The 17,526-nt window shown below is 50.0% G+C and overlaps 1 protein-coding gene across 1 annotated transcript in view; it reads left to right on the top strand.

Annotated features, from left to right (window-relative positions):
- Positions 1-1,579: 1,579 nt before the first annotated feature.
- LOC129383595 (MIF4G domain-containing protein-like) overlaps positions 1,580-17,526 on the top strand; it is a 54,466-nt gene continuing 38,519 nt past the window's right edge. The window contains exons 1-2 of the mRNA XM_055068222.1: positions 1,580-1,615; positions 6,490-6,625. Coding sequence (XP_054924197.1) covers positions 1,580-1,615; positions 6,490-6,625 — 172 coding nt within the window. The remainder of the gene's footprint in view (positions 1,616-6,489; positions 6,626-17,526) is intronic.

Raw genomic sequence — 17,526 nt, forward strand, 5'->3', positions numbered from 1 at the left:
ATTTATGTTTTCTCGAATATTCGAATAACAATCCGAAGCTATCATGTCTCCAGATCGTGTGTGACTCGGACTTCAGAAATAGTATGACACCGTTTAGTTTGAAACGTTAGTTTAATAAGGCACTTGCGGTTAGCGAACGGCCTAGAAGAATGAGGATGTATGCTGCACTTACATGTGCATTCGTGCTTGACGTACGTCGCTTGCGGTGGCGGTGCTTGTGTAAGGTCGGTTAACGTCCGCACCAGCTTCGCCACACATCTACTTTCACAGGGTGGAATGGAGGCGAATTTTTCTTCATTCCTAATACAAAGGTTTCTATTGCCGGCTACGTCGTTCACTGTAAAAAGGTGTTCTTGAAGGTGAGCAGAGGCAACTGGAAAAGGAATTGGAGGTACCGTCATGGTTTCTTCGGCATTTTGCAAAAACAGGCTTTGAGCGTGGATCGGCATATCATTCACACAAAGAAAAAGTGTGGGCCTGAGGCCAGAGCCCTGGGGCAGCACTGAGGGCAATAGGAAATCTCGGATACATTTCCACGGAAAAGAACACGGCATGAGTGACCTGTGAAAAAACGACCCGGTCACAAGAGAAGGCAACCTTCAAAGCCTGAATGGCTAACCTTCTGGAGGAGGAGCGTGTTATCCAGGGAGTCGAAAGCGCTAGGTCAAGCTTTTCAAGACATGATCAGTCTGGATCATGTCAGTAGGAGCGCGGGGATGGCAGTGGGCAAAGCCGTGTTATAGAAGCAACTATTTGGCAAACTTGAAAAAGAGGTATTTTTTCTTTCCTTTTTGTGATCCTCCTGCCACCTGGTGAGCTTCAGAAGAAATAATTTGCCATCAATGCAGTTTTCAGCGAATCATTGCCCACGAGTCGCATTCTCGCACTATCGCTTTCGGAGGTATCACTTTCAGTCTGCACTGATTGCCTGGTTGAGCAAGTCATCGAGCACGCCTTGTACTAAGTCACATGAAATTGAAAGTATTGCCAAAAGTTATAGTTAGCGATAGCATTGCTGGCCTAATACACAAAGATGCATTATGAAGATTACATCTACAGGGCACAAACTGTCAGGCAAAACCAGGCACGCTTATGGAAAGGCATGGAAGAATTGAAAATAAACAGAGGACATGCACCAGATACAAGTGTAACAAAATCAACAAGCAGCATAAACTGCCATAGGCAAAGAGTGCTGTCAGTTTGCGCAGCCTTTTGCGTAGCTGGGCATCCACTCTGCCAAACAAATTTCTACAAAGAACTCTCCTGTGATTGCTTATTATTATGCGTGACGCGCGGAATGCAGAGACAGTACCTTGTGCTTAGCCTAGGAGAACAAAAATTATTCTTTCTATATTAGAACTTATATTTCAACTGTAAGCGAGAGAAGCAGAAGAGCGGCTGTTCCGCAGAATGCCTGCTTAACTTCTGCCTGTCGTCCTGCCTTCTCTTGTCATTGCTTATGCTGCTTTGTGCACTTCGTCGTTTACACTTGGCCACGGAACAAGTTTTGAGCAAGGCTTAGATCCTTACAAGCAACAACTTGCCTGTAATTTTAGTAACACATGTGCTGATAAAAACCATGGCCGAGTGGACCAGTGAAGTCAAGTCATCTAAGGTGAGGTATTCAACGCACAAACAACTTCTATGGCGAGCGGCACTGAGCGCTGCACTCTAGTCGCAGTTGGGAAAGCAATGCAGAGGGTCCTGGAGACTGAACACCGGTTGGCCGCAATGACACACCGTGTAAATGACAAGACCAGCTCCCAGCCATTGTGTGCATTTTCGCAGCATTGCCGCCGACGGGCAACGGTAAGCCAACACGATCGAGGCAACGGAGCTCAACAAACTGTTGCATGCTGCTAAGCCGTCGATTCCCAAATGTGGAGCAGGGGGAACTTCCTGGTCAAAGGCTAGGACTTCAATCAGAGACAACGTGCTAACAAATCTGTAAGGCGGTGGTGGGAACTTTTCCATGCGCGAAGCAGGGGAGAGCTGCGTCTGCACCGAAGCCCGTCGTCTCTTGCGCGGCCTTTAGGAAAAGGTGGGCTGCATGGGCAGGCCTTTGATAATGTAGACTTCAGCCGTAGTGCTCGCATTTGCGTCATTGAGTGAGACACCGCTCAGCAGTGGGTGAACGTCTGCGCATTTGGCTAATGGCAGCACTGAACTGCGAGAATGTGGCTCCAACGGAACAGGGCATATTCCTTGGTGCATCCTGCCAACTTCACCATCGTAAGAGGAAGAAGTATACAAATGGTCATCCCACCAAACGCCTGCTTCAGTTATGCCTCGTTGCGCTCTCTTTCTTTCTCATTGACCGCAATGCCTTGTGTACTCAATTCTTTACACAATGTAATTATTTTAGGCGTGCATGCTGCATGTCACCATATTGTTGCATTAGAAGTGTTCATTCAATAATTAAACTCGAATCTATGAAAATGCATTAGAAATCTGGTTTTGAGCTAATCGTTTCCCTGAGTACAGTTTATAGTATTACAGCTGGAATAATTTTAGTGGAAGCTGAAGACCTTTGGTCTGCTTAACGATACCGACTGCACACTTAAGGCACTGATGACACCTTTTCCCTTTTCTGGCATATGCACTCACACCATACGCGGTTTCATTAAGCAAAAAAGATGAAAGGACGATTACAATTTCATTTACTAAGTATGCACTGCTGCTCACGCAGGCTTCGAAGCAACTGTGGTCTACGGGACTGCACGCATACGTCTTGTTTGACGCAGTTCCTCCTATGCATTGCAAATGGTGCACATGTTGCAAACAAGTCATTTTTTGCAATGCTGAAGTACAAGGACACACAGACTCAAACATGACAGTGCTGCACGATAATTCGTTCAGTGTGTCAGCGTTCTTGAGTGCTGCATGAGCGATTTGTCCCCAACGAGCCCATAACGCCCATGCACTTGAGAAAAAAGAGTGTGAAGGAGTACTGTGAACTTGTACTGAACTGGAATCTCGCATGTCGAATTGAAGAGCACACTGTCAGCTGAAATGCACGGCATGGCTGAAAAATTACCTCCCATTGTTCGGATACTAGGGTCTTGCACTTCTGAAAGTTATTTTTTGCAGCTGAAAACAGCGCACAGGTAGCCCATTATACTTGAATCGCCAGAGACGACCTTAACCACGCACGAAACACGCTGCGGTTTATTGCACAAAGTTCCACACGTTTCACAGCGACACATGGCACACAAAGTCAGGAGTGCCATATTTCAAATCTCTGCAGCGCAAACAGCACTAAAACATGACGGCGTCTTAGCTCAGATAACCCTGGATATACAAAGGCGAAAGCTTGTTTTAGCTTGGATAAGTGTTATTTTCACTTGGTGAACCTTTGATTTAGCGGCAATTATTAGTTAGGTATGCAATCATCGTTGGCCACGTATGACGGCTGTGCCAGGTTCGGTGGTCAGATATGACTCTGATTAGGCTTGGGTAAACACGCACGCATCGTTAGCCACACGTGAATGGACACAAACATTACTAGTCGTTGTATTAGCATGACACATATTGTTGCGTCACATTCTTTCACTTGATGGCTACGAAGAGTGATCAATGGTCGGTAAAGAAGTTGACTGCCGTCTTTGAAGCTAGCGTCGCGCGCTTGGCATGCCAGACCCTCTCCACTGAAGCAGCTCGCCGGGCGACATCCGCGGAGTGGTCAGACGCCACTTGGCGACGACGGCTCAAAGCCTCCCGCTCCCGCGCAACGCTCAGAGAAGTCGGCCCGGCCTCGCTCTCATCCATGGCCAAGCTCGCACTGACTAGGCGACTGCGGCGCTCCTCTTGCCAGGCACGCGTCGAGTCACGTGGTCACGCGGCGGCCCACTGCGGAGAGCGCATGCGCCAAGCCGGTGGCGGAGCTCGGCACGGCGAGTCATGTGATGCGTTGTCAAGGCTAAGGCGAAGCTGCATTCAAATGAAGGTCAAATTGCTGGCGATGGCCAAACTCGGCTCAATGCGGTTCGTAATGCTTTCGCTTTAAAATTCATTTTCAACAGCGTTCGTGAGCTGGGCACGTTTGCTCGCCGGTTACTAACTCGAAGGATGCGCTAGGCCTACGCTGAATGTAAACATGCCATATCGGTGGTAGGCGAGTGGCGAGTATCTGACTTCAGACTTGAAAAGAATGTTTCCATTTGTTTCGAGCACAAGAATATATATATACGAGCACAGGGGTTTCGACAATCGTCATTCGCTCCAATATTTAGTAGACGATCGCATTGGGACCGTTATAAAACCAAAAGACAGGTTGGATTTGTCAGCGTCGTTCAAACTCGGCACAACTTCCTATCAAACTGCCACCTCCCACGGTTGCCAGTCATGTCGTGTCAGCCTAGTTTCATAAAACTGCCACTGTTGTACGCGTCGTGCGTCCAACGAACACCGACTATCGTTGGTGTCGGCGTCTTCACATCGGCGACCATCAGGCATAGCAGGCGAGGCGTCACGGTCTCTCACTGGTAAATGCCTTAATAGCGCTCGTCCTGTGATGTGCCGCCGTCTTGGTCCCTTCTCGCTTTTCCTAATCAAGAATGAAAACCAATTTACCCATTGTGCTATTTTGACAAGTGTGCCATCTATGAGGTTAGCTGAATTTTTCGTGGATTATGCCATGTATTCGCTTCATTCCCGATGCACTCACCATACGGATGACACACATTCAAGTTGCGAACTAACAAATGTCAAATTGGCTTTTTTTTTTTGCACATATCGAAAGTGGATGTACGGACGCTACGACGCTGGTAGCCTAATCTAGTTGACACTGTGAAGCAACCAGAAATAACTTGCGTAGACGTCAAAAGGTTTAGTGTGAGATGCACACCGATTGTTTTAGCAAGTATCCTTGGACATTTCCGTAATACTAGCGTGGAAGTGTGCAATACGAATCTTATTAGAGAGTTTTAGCAGAACGTGTACGGTCCGCTGCGCTCAGACCGGCCTATCACAACAATTGGCACGCCGCCGCTCAGCAAAACGCTACTGGGAACGCTGACGCGCGTGCGCACAGCACACATAGCGGCAGCGGAACGTGGGACGCTGACCACGTTCCGCTAGGAACGTGATTTAGCGGTGCGTCTGGGAGCGTGTAGTTGCTTTCGTAATCGTTTTACCGCCAAGCTGAGAGAACGTCAGTGGCATCTCTGGAAGGCGCTCTTGTTAGATAAGCGAAATCAATGCATTCGGTGCAGCCACCGGTGCGCGTGAAACGTGTGCGGAGCGGAGCGCAAGCAAACGCTCTGCTAAAACTTTCTATAAACTGGCACTTTGGCCGATAAGGTGCAGCATTGACAGCAATGGCAAGGTAACAAGTGGCGTTCAAGTTCCATGAACTGTGTTTAAACAACGCTTGTCTGTCTTGGGCTTTCCGTCACAAAAAACGTACTCTGCATCTTTGAGTTTCAGCAAAATGGCACTGGAGTCTACAAATTGCCGTTTGACAACTAATCTAAGCGCTGCTGTTGAAAGTGCAGCGTCACGATCACCGAGAAAGAGCAAGCAGCCGCCATGAAGACAAAGCGCTGACAAAGCGCTGGTGTGACGACCGTGAGGAGTTTTAGCATAGTCTTAGTAGCATCGCCATGCAGAAGTCCACACTTACTCTCCATTCAACTCGGGTCAATGTTGGCACATAGTTGCTCAGGAGAAGCGCCAATGCTAGTGTTTAAGCCAGTAGCTCAAGCCAGAACATTGTGCTGACTCCGCTACCCAGCAGACTGAGTCCAAATGCGCCCACTTGGGCTCATCTCATTTTCGTCCAAATGCGCTGCCTCTAGGGCCTAGAACCATTTGACTGCTCAGCAGAAAGCGGTGCCGTGAACGCGTCTCCAGTGTCCGCAATCACAAGTGTCCGCGTGCCGAGTGTTCCTACAATAGCGCATTCTCTCCTATAACTAACTCCCCATTTCCATTTGGCACGTCTTCTGCGTTATAAGTTGAGGCGTTACTGCTGTTAAGGCCAAGCTCCTGGAAGGGAAGAATAAGGAACGACTAATGCGTTGCCCTAGAGGGTAATGAAAGTTTCCCGCTCCTACGCTTTCTTGACTATTGCTTATATCGTTTCACCTATATTTATTCAGCAGATGCCACTAGAGTCGGAAAATGGACATATCTTTAAAACGGCGCTTTCATACGAGATCGTCTATTCTGTGCAAATATTCTCATGAAATGAACACAATTTAGAAAATGTCCTAATGGGTAGTTGCCATGAAATAAGAAGCCCGTTCGGCTCGTTTTCCAAAGAAATGGAGACGCACTCGTGTAATTTTGTTATCGCATTTATGAGCACATATCGTTTCACTCGTTTTTTGCTTCCCACGTTTATTATTTCTTTTCCTGAAATCCTATTATTATTTACTCCCTTTCTAAAGTTAGCGCCCTTTCTCGCTTCGGCCGCCGGTCTCATGAAACTTAAAGTCATCCCGCGGAGAACAACATTTGCTTCATTCCGTTTCTTCTGTCCCCCAGGCTGTCTCAACGCTGCCGTCACCGAGCATTGGCCAAGAGGCGGCTGCAGACAGCGGCCCCATTTGCCCCAAAGCCGTTGCGTGGAGCGAAAGACAGCCTGGCATCTACCGGGAGATTATTCAAAAAGCGATACACGGTAACATTTCAGAGACTCGCATCTTCTAAAAGATCCTTGGAAAAGTTCAACTAATTCGATCAACCCTAATTAAAAAATTTGGCGCCTAAGCTTCATATTTAAGGGTGGAACGCAATAGCATTCAAAGATCCCTGACTGCTTCTCACGCTTCCCGGCAAAGGCAGCGTATGTAACCGTAATGTTTACAGGAAAACGCTCGTGGCGGACGCTATGCGCGAAGGTTAGCTTTGTGATAAAAAACGCAGCCTCTTGCGTGGGCCGGTCACGGAGGTAGTGCACAGCCACGCCAAAAAAATACATCGTTTTCAATCTCACGTCGTTGTTTCGCTCTTCTAATATTTCAGTCAGAGAAGACTTCGCATAAAAGGTATCCGCGGTCGGTGCTTTGCTTCATGACATTTGTTTACGGGGCTGTCATTTTCAATATTCCGTATATGCAGCGACTGGAACAAAAGCGCAGATGGTTCGGTGGAAGAGAAAGTGATGATTCTAAGTATTTGCTTTTGCGTAGAAATAAGTCTCAAAGATGAGTTCTGCACATAGTACCCCATGACGTGATGCAGTATAGAATACGGGATTGCATAATTGCGTTATAGATTGAGAGCAATGCATCTCGATCGAAAAATGGTCGTGTTCTCATAAGTGATAAGATTCCAAAACCAAATTTGTTAACTACACAGGCAGTATGATTAAACCTGAAATTCGAGTCAACGATCACATCTAGAAATCGAGCACGATGTGTTTGTGGTATGGCAACATTATTGATACGCATTGATAAGTCCGAAGAAATTTTTTAGGAAAGTGGAATACCAGAAAGTCGGTTTTAGACTGATTAATTTTAATACAATAAATGCGGCTCCATTTCCCTATAGATCGTAACAATGAGTCGAGGTTTGCAATTAATTCGGAAGACTTGTTACCAGAAGCCATGATGGTTGGGTCGTCCACCTACAAGAGACATTGGTCGGTATTCAAATAAGAGTGAAGGTAGTAAGCGTATGTTAAAAAAGGCAGTGGTCCAAGAATTGAACCTTGGGACATTCCTGTATTAATTATGAGACAACATGCCTTCAATAAACATGCTCTGGTACCTGTCAGATAAGTGACTTCTGATCAGGGTTAATGCCCGACCTTACAGGTCAGGCGTTCGAGTTTAGAAAAAAAGGTTTCGAGATTAGAAGGTAGAGTACATTATTAATATTATCGAGGTGTTTGGTGTAGCCTATAAAGACAGCTCCAGTTATCATACCACTATCAAGTTGTGCTCCAATCCACTCAGAAAAATGCAAGAGGGCACTTTCCGCCGAATGCCCACGACGAAAACCGAATTGTAAGGGTCATAGGATAATAAAGCATGCGGAATAAGTGTGTATTTGTTTTTGAAGAAATTTGTCTACAACCGTGATACGAAGCTCTCATCGCTAAAAGATCCTACAGGCCGGCTTGGTTGATGCGCTTTGAGGCTACATGAATTTTCATATTCCGTGGTGTACAAGCCTGGCCGCCTGCACCAAGACGTTGACAGTTTGTCGCGTTACCCTGTTGACGACTCTGACTCCTCCAATACTGCCAGTGCTTCTTGCGTATTCTCTGTATCCCAGCTGCTTCATTTCGCCAACGAGCAACACCGTGACGCCTACATCAGAGCACTCATCGACCGTTTTGAACACTGTCCGGTCGATGCCCCTCTACGCCTCTTCGTCCTCCGTGACGCTACTCTGTACCGTCGTAACCTTCATCCGCACGGCTCTGAGTTCCTGCTTGTAATAACTAAACCCCTCCGCTCAACCGTTCTAGAAGAGCTTCACGACGCACCAACGGCAGGACACCTCGGCGTATCTCGAACCTATGACCGTGTACGTCGGCGTTTTTTCTGGCTGAGCCTTGCTCGTTCCGTACGACGTTACGTACGACGTTACGTCGCCGCTTGTGAACTTTGCCAACGACGCAACAAGCCTTCCCAGCTCGCCGCTGGTTACCTGCAGCCGCTCGACATCCCTGCCGACATCCCTGTCGACATCCCTATCGTGTCGGCTTGGACCTCCTCGGCCCATTTCCGGAATCCACATCAGGAAACAAGTGGCCTGCAGTCGCGGCGGACTACGCGACCAACTACGTCGTACGCCGTGCCCTTCCGACCAGTTGCGCAACTGACGTTGCGGACTTCCTTCTACATGATATTGTCACGTGGTAGTGACGTTGAATAACACAGTAGCAATACTGTGAAAGATAAAAAACTAACCTTTATTGGGCGAACCTGTGCCCACAAAACAGGCTACACTTATAGCACAACGATAGCGGCGAACACGGTCGGCGACCGTCGAAAATCTGATCAGCGGGTCAAGCGCGTTAGCTTTTATACAGCAGTCATCGAATGTTCCAGACTAATCGCTGGGACCCGCATGCCTTCTACAGAGTTCTACGCCATTCGCGTCAAGGGATAAAATCAGATAACACAAGCTTCGGCGACAACAGACAGCGGATAGAAGCATCGATAACTTTCCAGAAACTTCGGATACATGCAGGCGCGTCCCGCGCTGTGCGATAACATTTGTTAGGCGGCAAAACGTGTCGCCGGATAAAGACAAGTACACGTGTCAATACCCCCCTCTTAAAAAAAAAAGCATCGCCCCGATGCTGCAAACAAACGAAAGTAATAAATAAGCAGTCGTAGCAAAGAAAACAACAAAATAAGGGAAGTTCGTTAGCGTCCGTAAAACGGTTTAGGACGCACCACGTGGACCACTTCAGGTCGTGCGCGGCGCCGCTGTGAATGAGAAATGCCGTCTGGCACGACCTCATAGTCCAGTGCGCCAATACGTCGGATGACCTTGTAGGGTCCGAAATAACGTCGCAATAGTTTCTTACTCAGTCCTCGTCGGCGTATCGGGGTCCATACCCAAACACGGTCGCCGGGCTGGTACTCGACAAAGCGTCGTCGGAGGTTGTAGTGTCCGCTGTCGGTACGCTGCTGGTTTTTGATCCGTAGGCGGGCGAGCTGTCGGGCTTCTTCGGCGCGCTGGAGATAGGTAGCGACGTCAAGATTCTCTTCGTCAGTGACGTGCGGCAGCATGGCGTCGAGCGTCGTCGTCGGTTTCCTGCCGTAAACCAACTTGAACGGCGTGATCTGTGTTGTTTCTTGGACCGCCGCGTTGTAAGCGAATGTTACGTACGGCAGCACGGCATCCCAGGTCTTGTGTTCGACGTCGACGTACATTGCTAGCATGTCGGCGAGGGTCTTATTCAGCCGCTCCGTCAGACCATTCGTCTGTGGGTGGTAGGCAGTTGTCCTCCTGTGCCTTGTCTGACTGTATTGCAGAATGGCCTGAGTGAGCTCCGCTGTAAAGGCCGTTCCTCTGTCGGTGATGAGGACTTCTGGGGCGCCATGTCGCAGCAGGATGTTTTCGACAAAGAATTTCGCCACTTCGGTGGCGCTACCTTTCGGCAGTGCTTTAGTTTCAGCGAAGCGGGTGAGGTAGTCCATCGCCACGACGATCCACTTATTTCCGGTTGTTGACGTCGGAAAGGGTCCCAACAAGTCCATCCCGATCTGCTGGAATGGTCGGCAAGGAGGCTCGATTGGCTGTAGTAATCCGGCTGGTCTTGTCGGTGGTGTCTTGCGTCGCTGACAGTCTCGGCATGTTCTGACATAACGGGCGACGTCGCCGGTCAGGCGCGGCCAATAATACCTTTCCTGTATCCTCGATAGTGTCCGGGAAAATCCGAGGTGTCCAGCGGTCGGATCGTCACGTAGGGCGTGCAATACTTCTGGACGCAGTCCTAACGGGACACCAAGAAGGTAGTTGGCGCGCATTGGTGAGAAGTTCTTCTTTAGAAGTAGGTTGTTTTGAAGCGAGAACGAAGATAATCCTCGCTTAAATGGCCTAAGCACAACGTCGGTGTGCCCTTCCAAATACTCGATGAGGTTTTTCAACTCCGGGTCTGCTCGCTGCTGTTCAGCGAAGTCTTCTGCGCTTAAAATGCCCAGGAAGGCGCCGTCATCTTCGTCATCTTGCGGCGGCGAGTCAGTGGGGGCGCGTGATAGGCAATCGGCATCACAGTGTTTTCGTCCGGACTTATAGGTTACAGTGATATCATATTCTTGCAGTCTTAGGCTCCACCGCGCCAGCCGTCCTGAAGGATCCTTTAAATTCGCGAGCCAACACAAAGCGTGATGGTCGCTCACGACTTTGAATGGCCTGCCATATAGGTACGGGCGAAATTTCGCTGTAGCCCAAACGATGGCGAGGCATTCCTTTTCGGTTGTAGAATAATTGCCTTCCGCTTTTGACAACGACCGGCTAGCGTAAGCTATCACGTGTTCATGACCATCTTTTCTCTGGACTAGCACGGCACCGAGCCCTAGGCTACTGGCGTCAGTGTGGATTTCGGTATCGGCGTGCTCGTCGAAGTGCGCAAGTACGGGCGGCGACTGCATGCTTCGTTTGAGTTCTTGAAATGCGTCGGCCTGCGGCGTCTCCCACTTGAACTCGACGTCACATTTAGTTAGCTGTGTCAGCGGCTCAGCGATACGTGAAAAGTCCTTGACAAATCGCCTGTAGTAGGCACACATGCCAAGAAATCTACGCACTGCCTTCTTGTCGATGGGCTGTGGGAACTTTGCGATGGCAGCTGTCTTCTCCGGGTCAGGGCAGACTCCAGATTTGCTGATGACGTGGCCTAGGAACAGAAGCTCATCGTAAGCGAAGCGACACTTTTCTGGCTTCAGAGTGAGCCCTGATGACTAGATGGCCTCTAGTACTGTCGTAAGCCGCCTAAGGTGATCGTCGAAATTTTCGGCGAAGACGAAAACGTCATCCAAGTAAACAAGACAGGTCTGCCACTTCAATCCTGCTAACACCGTGTCCATGACGCGCTGGAACGTTGCAGGCGCCGAGCAGAGTCCGAATGGCATGACATTCAACTCGTAGAGGCCGTCTGGCGTGATGTAGGCGGCCTTTTCGCGATCTCTCTCGTCGACTTCTATTTGCCAGTAGCCAGACTTGAGATCCATTGACGAGAAGTATTTTGCGTTGCAGAGCCGATATAATGCATCGTCTATCTGTGGTAGGGGGTATACATCCCTCTCTGTGATTTTGTTCAGTCGACGATAATCGACGCAGAAACGTAAGGTGTCGTCCTTTTTCTTCACCAAGACAACAGGGTATGCCCACGGGCTTTTCGACGGCTGGATGATGTCGTCGCGCAGCATTTCGTCGACTTGTTGTCTTATAGCTTCACGTTCTCGCGGCGAAACTCGGTAAGGGCTCTGGCGGAGTGGTCGAGCGCACTCCTCGGTCATGCGATGCTTGGCGACTGGCGTTTGTCGAATCCTCGATGACGTCGAAAAGCAGCCTTTTATCGTCGGAGCAAACTTCTGAGCTGTTGTTGCTTAATCACGGGGAGACTTGGATTAATGTCGTAGTCTAGTTCGGGAACCATGGTTCTCGGGGTAGATGCGGCGGAATCCGAAAGGACAAACGCATTACTTGTTTCCAGAATTTCCTCGATGTACGCGATCGTCGTGCCCTTGTTGATGTGCTTGAACTCCTGGCTGATGTTTGTCAGCAACACTTCAGTTTTCCCTCCATGCAGTCGAGCGATCCCTCTTGCGACGCAAATTTCACGGTCTAGCAGTAGACGTTGGTCACCCTCGATGACGCCTTCTACGTCGGCAGGCGTTTTGGTGCCTACGGAAATGACAATGCTGGAGCGAGGCGGGATGCTGACTTGACTTTCGAGCATGCTTAAGGCATGGTGACTACTAGAGCTCTCCGGCGGTATCGCTCGATCTTCCGACAGCGTTATGGACTTCGACTTCAGGTCGATGATTGCGCCGTGTTGGTTCAGTAAGTCCATGCCGAGAATGACGTCTCGCGAACACTGTTGGAGGACAACGAAGGTGGCAGGGTAAGTCCGGTCATGAACGGTAAATCTTGCCGTGCAGATTCCAGTCGGCGTAATGAGGTGTCCTCCAGCGGTTCGAATTTGGCGACCTTCCCATGCACTCTTAACCTTTTTCAACTGGGCGGCGATGTGTCCACTCATTACGGAGTAATCGGCCCCTGTGTCGGCTAAGGCAGTGACTGCGTGGCCGTCGAGAAGCACGTCGAGGTCGGTAGTTCATTGTCTGGCGTTGCAGTTGGGTCTTGGCGTCGGATCACGGCTGCGTCGTGTTGAACTGAAGCTGGAACGTCGCGTCGTCAAGTCGTCTTTCGTCGGTGTAGTCTTGGCTTCCTGGCTTCGTCGGGACGGCGGCGTGTCGTCATTAGGTCGTCGAGATCGTTTGTTCGTCGTCTTCGTCGGCGGCGGAGGATCTTCGTCAGTTCGACGAACAGCAACCGCACCTCCATCGGTTGCTGCTTTTAGTTTTCCGGATATGCGCTCGCAGAGCGGCCCCGGGCTGGACCAGTGTATGGTCGGCGCTGCGGTGACAGGTAGCGGCCTGGTGACGGTGAACGGGATGGTCGTCGAGAGTTCCACTGAGTGGCGGCTAAGTAATCGGCGATGTCACGTGAGGGCTTGCCAAGCTGTGGACGCGGCGCGTTGACGGCGAACCCTCTCAGTCCCAAGTCGCGGTATGGGCATCGGCGGTACACATGGCCGGCTTCTCCGCAGTGATAGCAGAGCGGGCGGTGGTCGCGGGCTCGCCAAATGTCCGTCTTCCTCGTGTAGGTGCGCTGGGCGACGGGCGGGCGCGCTGGCGGCGGCGGACGACGGAATTGCGGCGTTGCAGGACCCTGCCGTGGTCGCGCAGGGGGTCCTTGACGGCGGGCGACGGCGGCTGCGTAGGTCATTGCTTCCGGCTGCGGTGATTCTGGTTGCACCTCAGGAACTCCAAGAGATCGCTGAACCTCATCTTTGACGATTTCGGCGATTGAGGCCCCTTGAGGGTGCGACCTCGGATACAACTTCTGCAGCTCTTCCCGTACGACAGCTCCGATAGTCTCGCGCAGATCGTCGGTGGCCAGGGATTGAATTCCTGCATAATTTGTAGAGTTCGTGCGGCGGTTGAATTGCCGGCTCCGCATTTCGAGTGCCTTCTCAATGGCGGTGGCCTCGCGAAGCAACAACAGACGGCTCATTTCTTCCGTAAAGATGGCAACGTTCTCATTTGGTAGCTGTACTCGGGTGTCCAGCATAGCTTCGGCCCTTTCCTTACGCACGACACTTGTAAAGGTGCACAGGAAGCCGCTACGGAACAGGTCCCACGTTGTCAAGGTCGACTCCCTGTTCTCAAACCACGTTCTGGCGGCGTCTTCTAAGGCGAAGTAGACATGCCGCAGCTTGTCGTCGGAGTCCCAGTTGTTGAATGTCGCGATTCGTTCGTAGGTCTCCAGCCAGGATTCCGGGTCTTCAGTCGCTGCTCCATGGAAGGTCGGTGGGTCCCGAGGTTGTTGTAGGATAACGGGGGACGCTGGGGCAGCCATTGGGGTTGTCTTGACCACGATTTTGTTTGTCGTTTCAGGTAGAAGTCCGTGCTCTGGGGGCAGTCCTTGCAGTCTGCGGCTAGCACGCTGGTCTTGGGCGATGTCGGTTTTGTCCTCGGGCTTCGGGCTTGGATCGCGGTTTTGCGGGGGCGTTCGGTACATGAACGCACAAGCACCTCCACCAGATGTCACGTGGTAGTGACGTTGAATAACACAGTAGCAATACTGTGAACGATAAAACTAACCTTTATTGGGCGAACCTGTGCCCACAAAACAGGCTACACTTATAGCACAACGATAGCGGCGAACACGGTCGGCGATCGTCGAAAATCTGATCAGCGGGTCAAGCGCGTCGGCTGTTATACAGCAGTCATCGAATGTTCCAGACTAATCGCTGGGACCCGCATGCCTTCTACAAAGTTCTACGCCATTCGCGTCAAGGGATGAAATCGGATAACACAAGGTTCGGCGACAACAGACAGCGGATAGAAGCATCGATAACTTTCCAGAAACTTCGGATACATGCAGGCGCGTCCTGCGCTGTGCGATAACATTTGTTAGGCGGCAAAACGTGTCGCCCGATAAAGACAAGTACACGTGTCAATATCACTTTGATGCATGGTGCTCCGCGTCAATTGCTTACAGACCGCGGCCGCACCTTTTTGGCCAAAGTCATTGACGACATCATGCGTGCCTGCTCAATACAGCATAAATTTACCACCTCCTACCACCCCCAAACGAACGGCCTCATTGAGCGTTTGAACCGCACCCTTGCAGACATGCTATCCAAATACGTTTCAGACGACCACCGTGACTGGGACCTGGTTCTACCTTACATTACCTATGCATACAACTCTTCCCGTCTCAAAACTGCTGGATTTTCCCCGTTTTATCTCTTGTATGGCCGCGAACCGACGCTACCACTGGACACTGTGCTTCCGTCCGCCACAGCTTCAACTGGCGATTATGCCCGTGATGCAGTCGCCCATGCTGACCATGCTCGCCAACTTGCACGTACTCGTCTACAAGTGTCTCAAGACAAGCAGAAAAAACGCTACGACCTCCGTCACCGTGATGTCCATTTTGTGCCCGGCGCCCTCGTGTTGCTTTGGTCACCATCGCGTCAAGTGGGCCTTTGTGAAAAACTGCTTTCCTGTTACACAGGCCCATATGTCACCTATGAAATCGTTGTAGCTACGCCCACTACGTCCTCTGCTGTGACAACCAGTGACGTTGTCCACGTTGCCCGACTCAAGCCCTACAACTCTCCATGCAGCTTGGATATTTAACAGCACCGCTACGGTGCTATTGCCGTCGGGGGGTAATATTACGATATCATCGAGCGATGTTCAAGAGACGAGCCACCGCGAGAACGACGAAGAAGTTGGTCGGTACCCTTGGCACGAGCGAGTGTCAGCCTGGCTACCTGGCTCCAGTGTAAATAGCGTGTAAATAGCATCTTTCGTCTGTGTCTTTCCACACGTAAGAATATAAAGGTATATTGGTGAACTACTATTTTGAGAATAAAAAAAACTCTTACCAAGACAGCGGAAAGCTAGAAAAGAAGTAAGAACGATAAACGTGGCGCACGTGATGGATTTTGACGGCGTCTGTTCGTGTCTAGTTAATTGTTACTCGTAAAGAGAGCCGGAGTCGATGTCAGCGAACAATTACTGCACCACAAAAACCCATATGCAGAACAATGCTGTAGTTTCGCGCAAAATGCGAATAATTGAATGCGGTAGCAAATTATTTGACAGCTATACGAATTAAGGATAGTAGTTTCCCAGCCGTACAAACTTGTGAACATTCACTTAGATTATCAAGCACGCGGTCACGCGTTCACATCCAAAGAACACATCTCAATCGAGGATCGTGGACACTTGCTGTCAAAACGCTGGTGTGCGGTAGAGCGGCAGCAGGAGCGAACGAATTTCTCTTCGTGCTGCCCCTCGCTTCAATGCAACGAAGCGACGAGATCACAGCGCGCACTAAGCCACCAGCCCTCGGCGCGCCTGCACACTGTACCAATAGGATGTCGTTTTCAAGATAGGGTCCACGCGTGCACGATTATGCGCGCCATACGCAGCCCCTTGGTGCCTGGCGTGCAGTAGAGGACGGCGTGCTCCCTCCCGCCTTGCCCCGTTGCGCCCGCGAGAAGGAGCCACCATCGCCGGCTCGCTATGTCGCACGTTTTCACTCGCACTTACAGCATACGGCATGTGGCCCCGATGTTATCCCACTTGGTCTTTATATAGAACATCACGGTGACGCCAACCATGACGGCGCAAATGCTCCTGGAGTGTCCGTATAATTGCTATGCAATGAACTGCCTTCATAGCAATGATATCACACTGATGTGCGGGCGTTGTCGTTCCGCCATGAATTAAATACGAGGAAGAAGCAACAACGCGTGTGCTCGAGAGCTTTCGGAAGACTTTTTGATCAAAAGAAGAGATACAGCCTGCGTCAGTGGAACATCTATATCACTGTTCAGTGCAGGAATGTGTTTTTCTTTATTAATCAGATGCATTAGAAAGTTCTGTGGGGATGCAGGGAAGAGTATCTATCTATTTATCTATCGATTTGTATGCGCCTGCTCATTTGGGCTAACTTGTAATGCTGTAATTTGTAACTCCCAACGTTACGATAAACTTGTTCGTAGTCAGCGATCTGTCTTTCTGTGTGTCTCTTCTTCTGTGCCGTCCCGTTTCCCAATTTTGCGCATTTAGTAGTCAATCATTCAAGTGAACCAACTAGCCCCTCGACCCATTCTAATCAAGTGTTTTCTTCTCTTTTCATATAGAGAAATTACAGGTCGCAGTTTTCGTCTATAGCGTTGGGCTTGCGTCCGCGAGAGCAGAGATCTTTCTCAGCCTGCCAACACGCTCATGTAGCTGTCCTTATCTTCCATTGCTGTCTCCATCCCAGTTTTATAACCGCACTTATTGTCAGTACAGCAGTGTTGCATTACATTAGCATCTTTGAAAAAAAAAAAGGTACATTGCATTTTGTAGTACTGCCTGGCGGATTAGGATGTGGTTATGATGCGAGTGCTGTCTCGAATGAATTCCCCCGCAGAAGCGATCGCAGAATGACTCTCGAGGTTAAAACAATTGGCATTGAAGCAATGTATCGACAAACGTATGTACACCGCCGAAACGCGGCACGTATTAAGCGTGCAATGCCGGCGGGCTCCCCTTTCGCGCGTCCTTTTCTATTAGCTGCGCCATCTAGCGGCGCCGCCATGAAGTCCGCGTGGGGTACCTGTTTCAATACAAGATTGTCTTCTGTTCACCTTCTGAGATTGTCTGTATATATAACGTCGGTTTGAATCTGCCCACCACCTGAGAAGATTTAAAGCATACCCACTTAACTCAGTGGCACATACCCAGGGGCCCAAGTTGGCGGCAAAGAAGTGCACTGAAGAACGGTGCGTACTCATTGGTGCACACCTAGTGATGCAAGTTG

Source organism: Dermacentor andersoni, chromosome 8 (assembly GCF_023375885.2).
Source record: "Dermacentor andersoni chromosome 8, qqDerAnde1_hic_scaffold, whole genome shotgun sequence".
Taxonomy (NCBI): Eukaryota; Metazoa; Arthropoda; class Arachnida; order Ixodida; family Ixodidae; genus Dermacentor; species Dermacentor andersoni.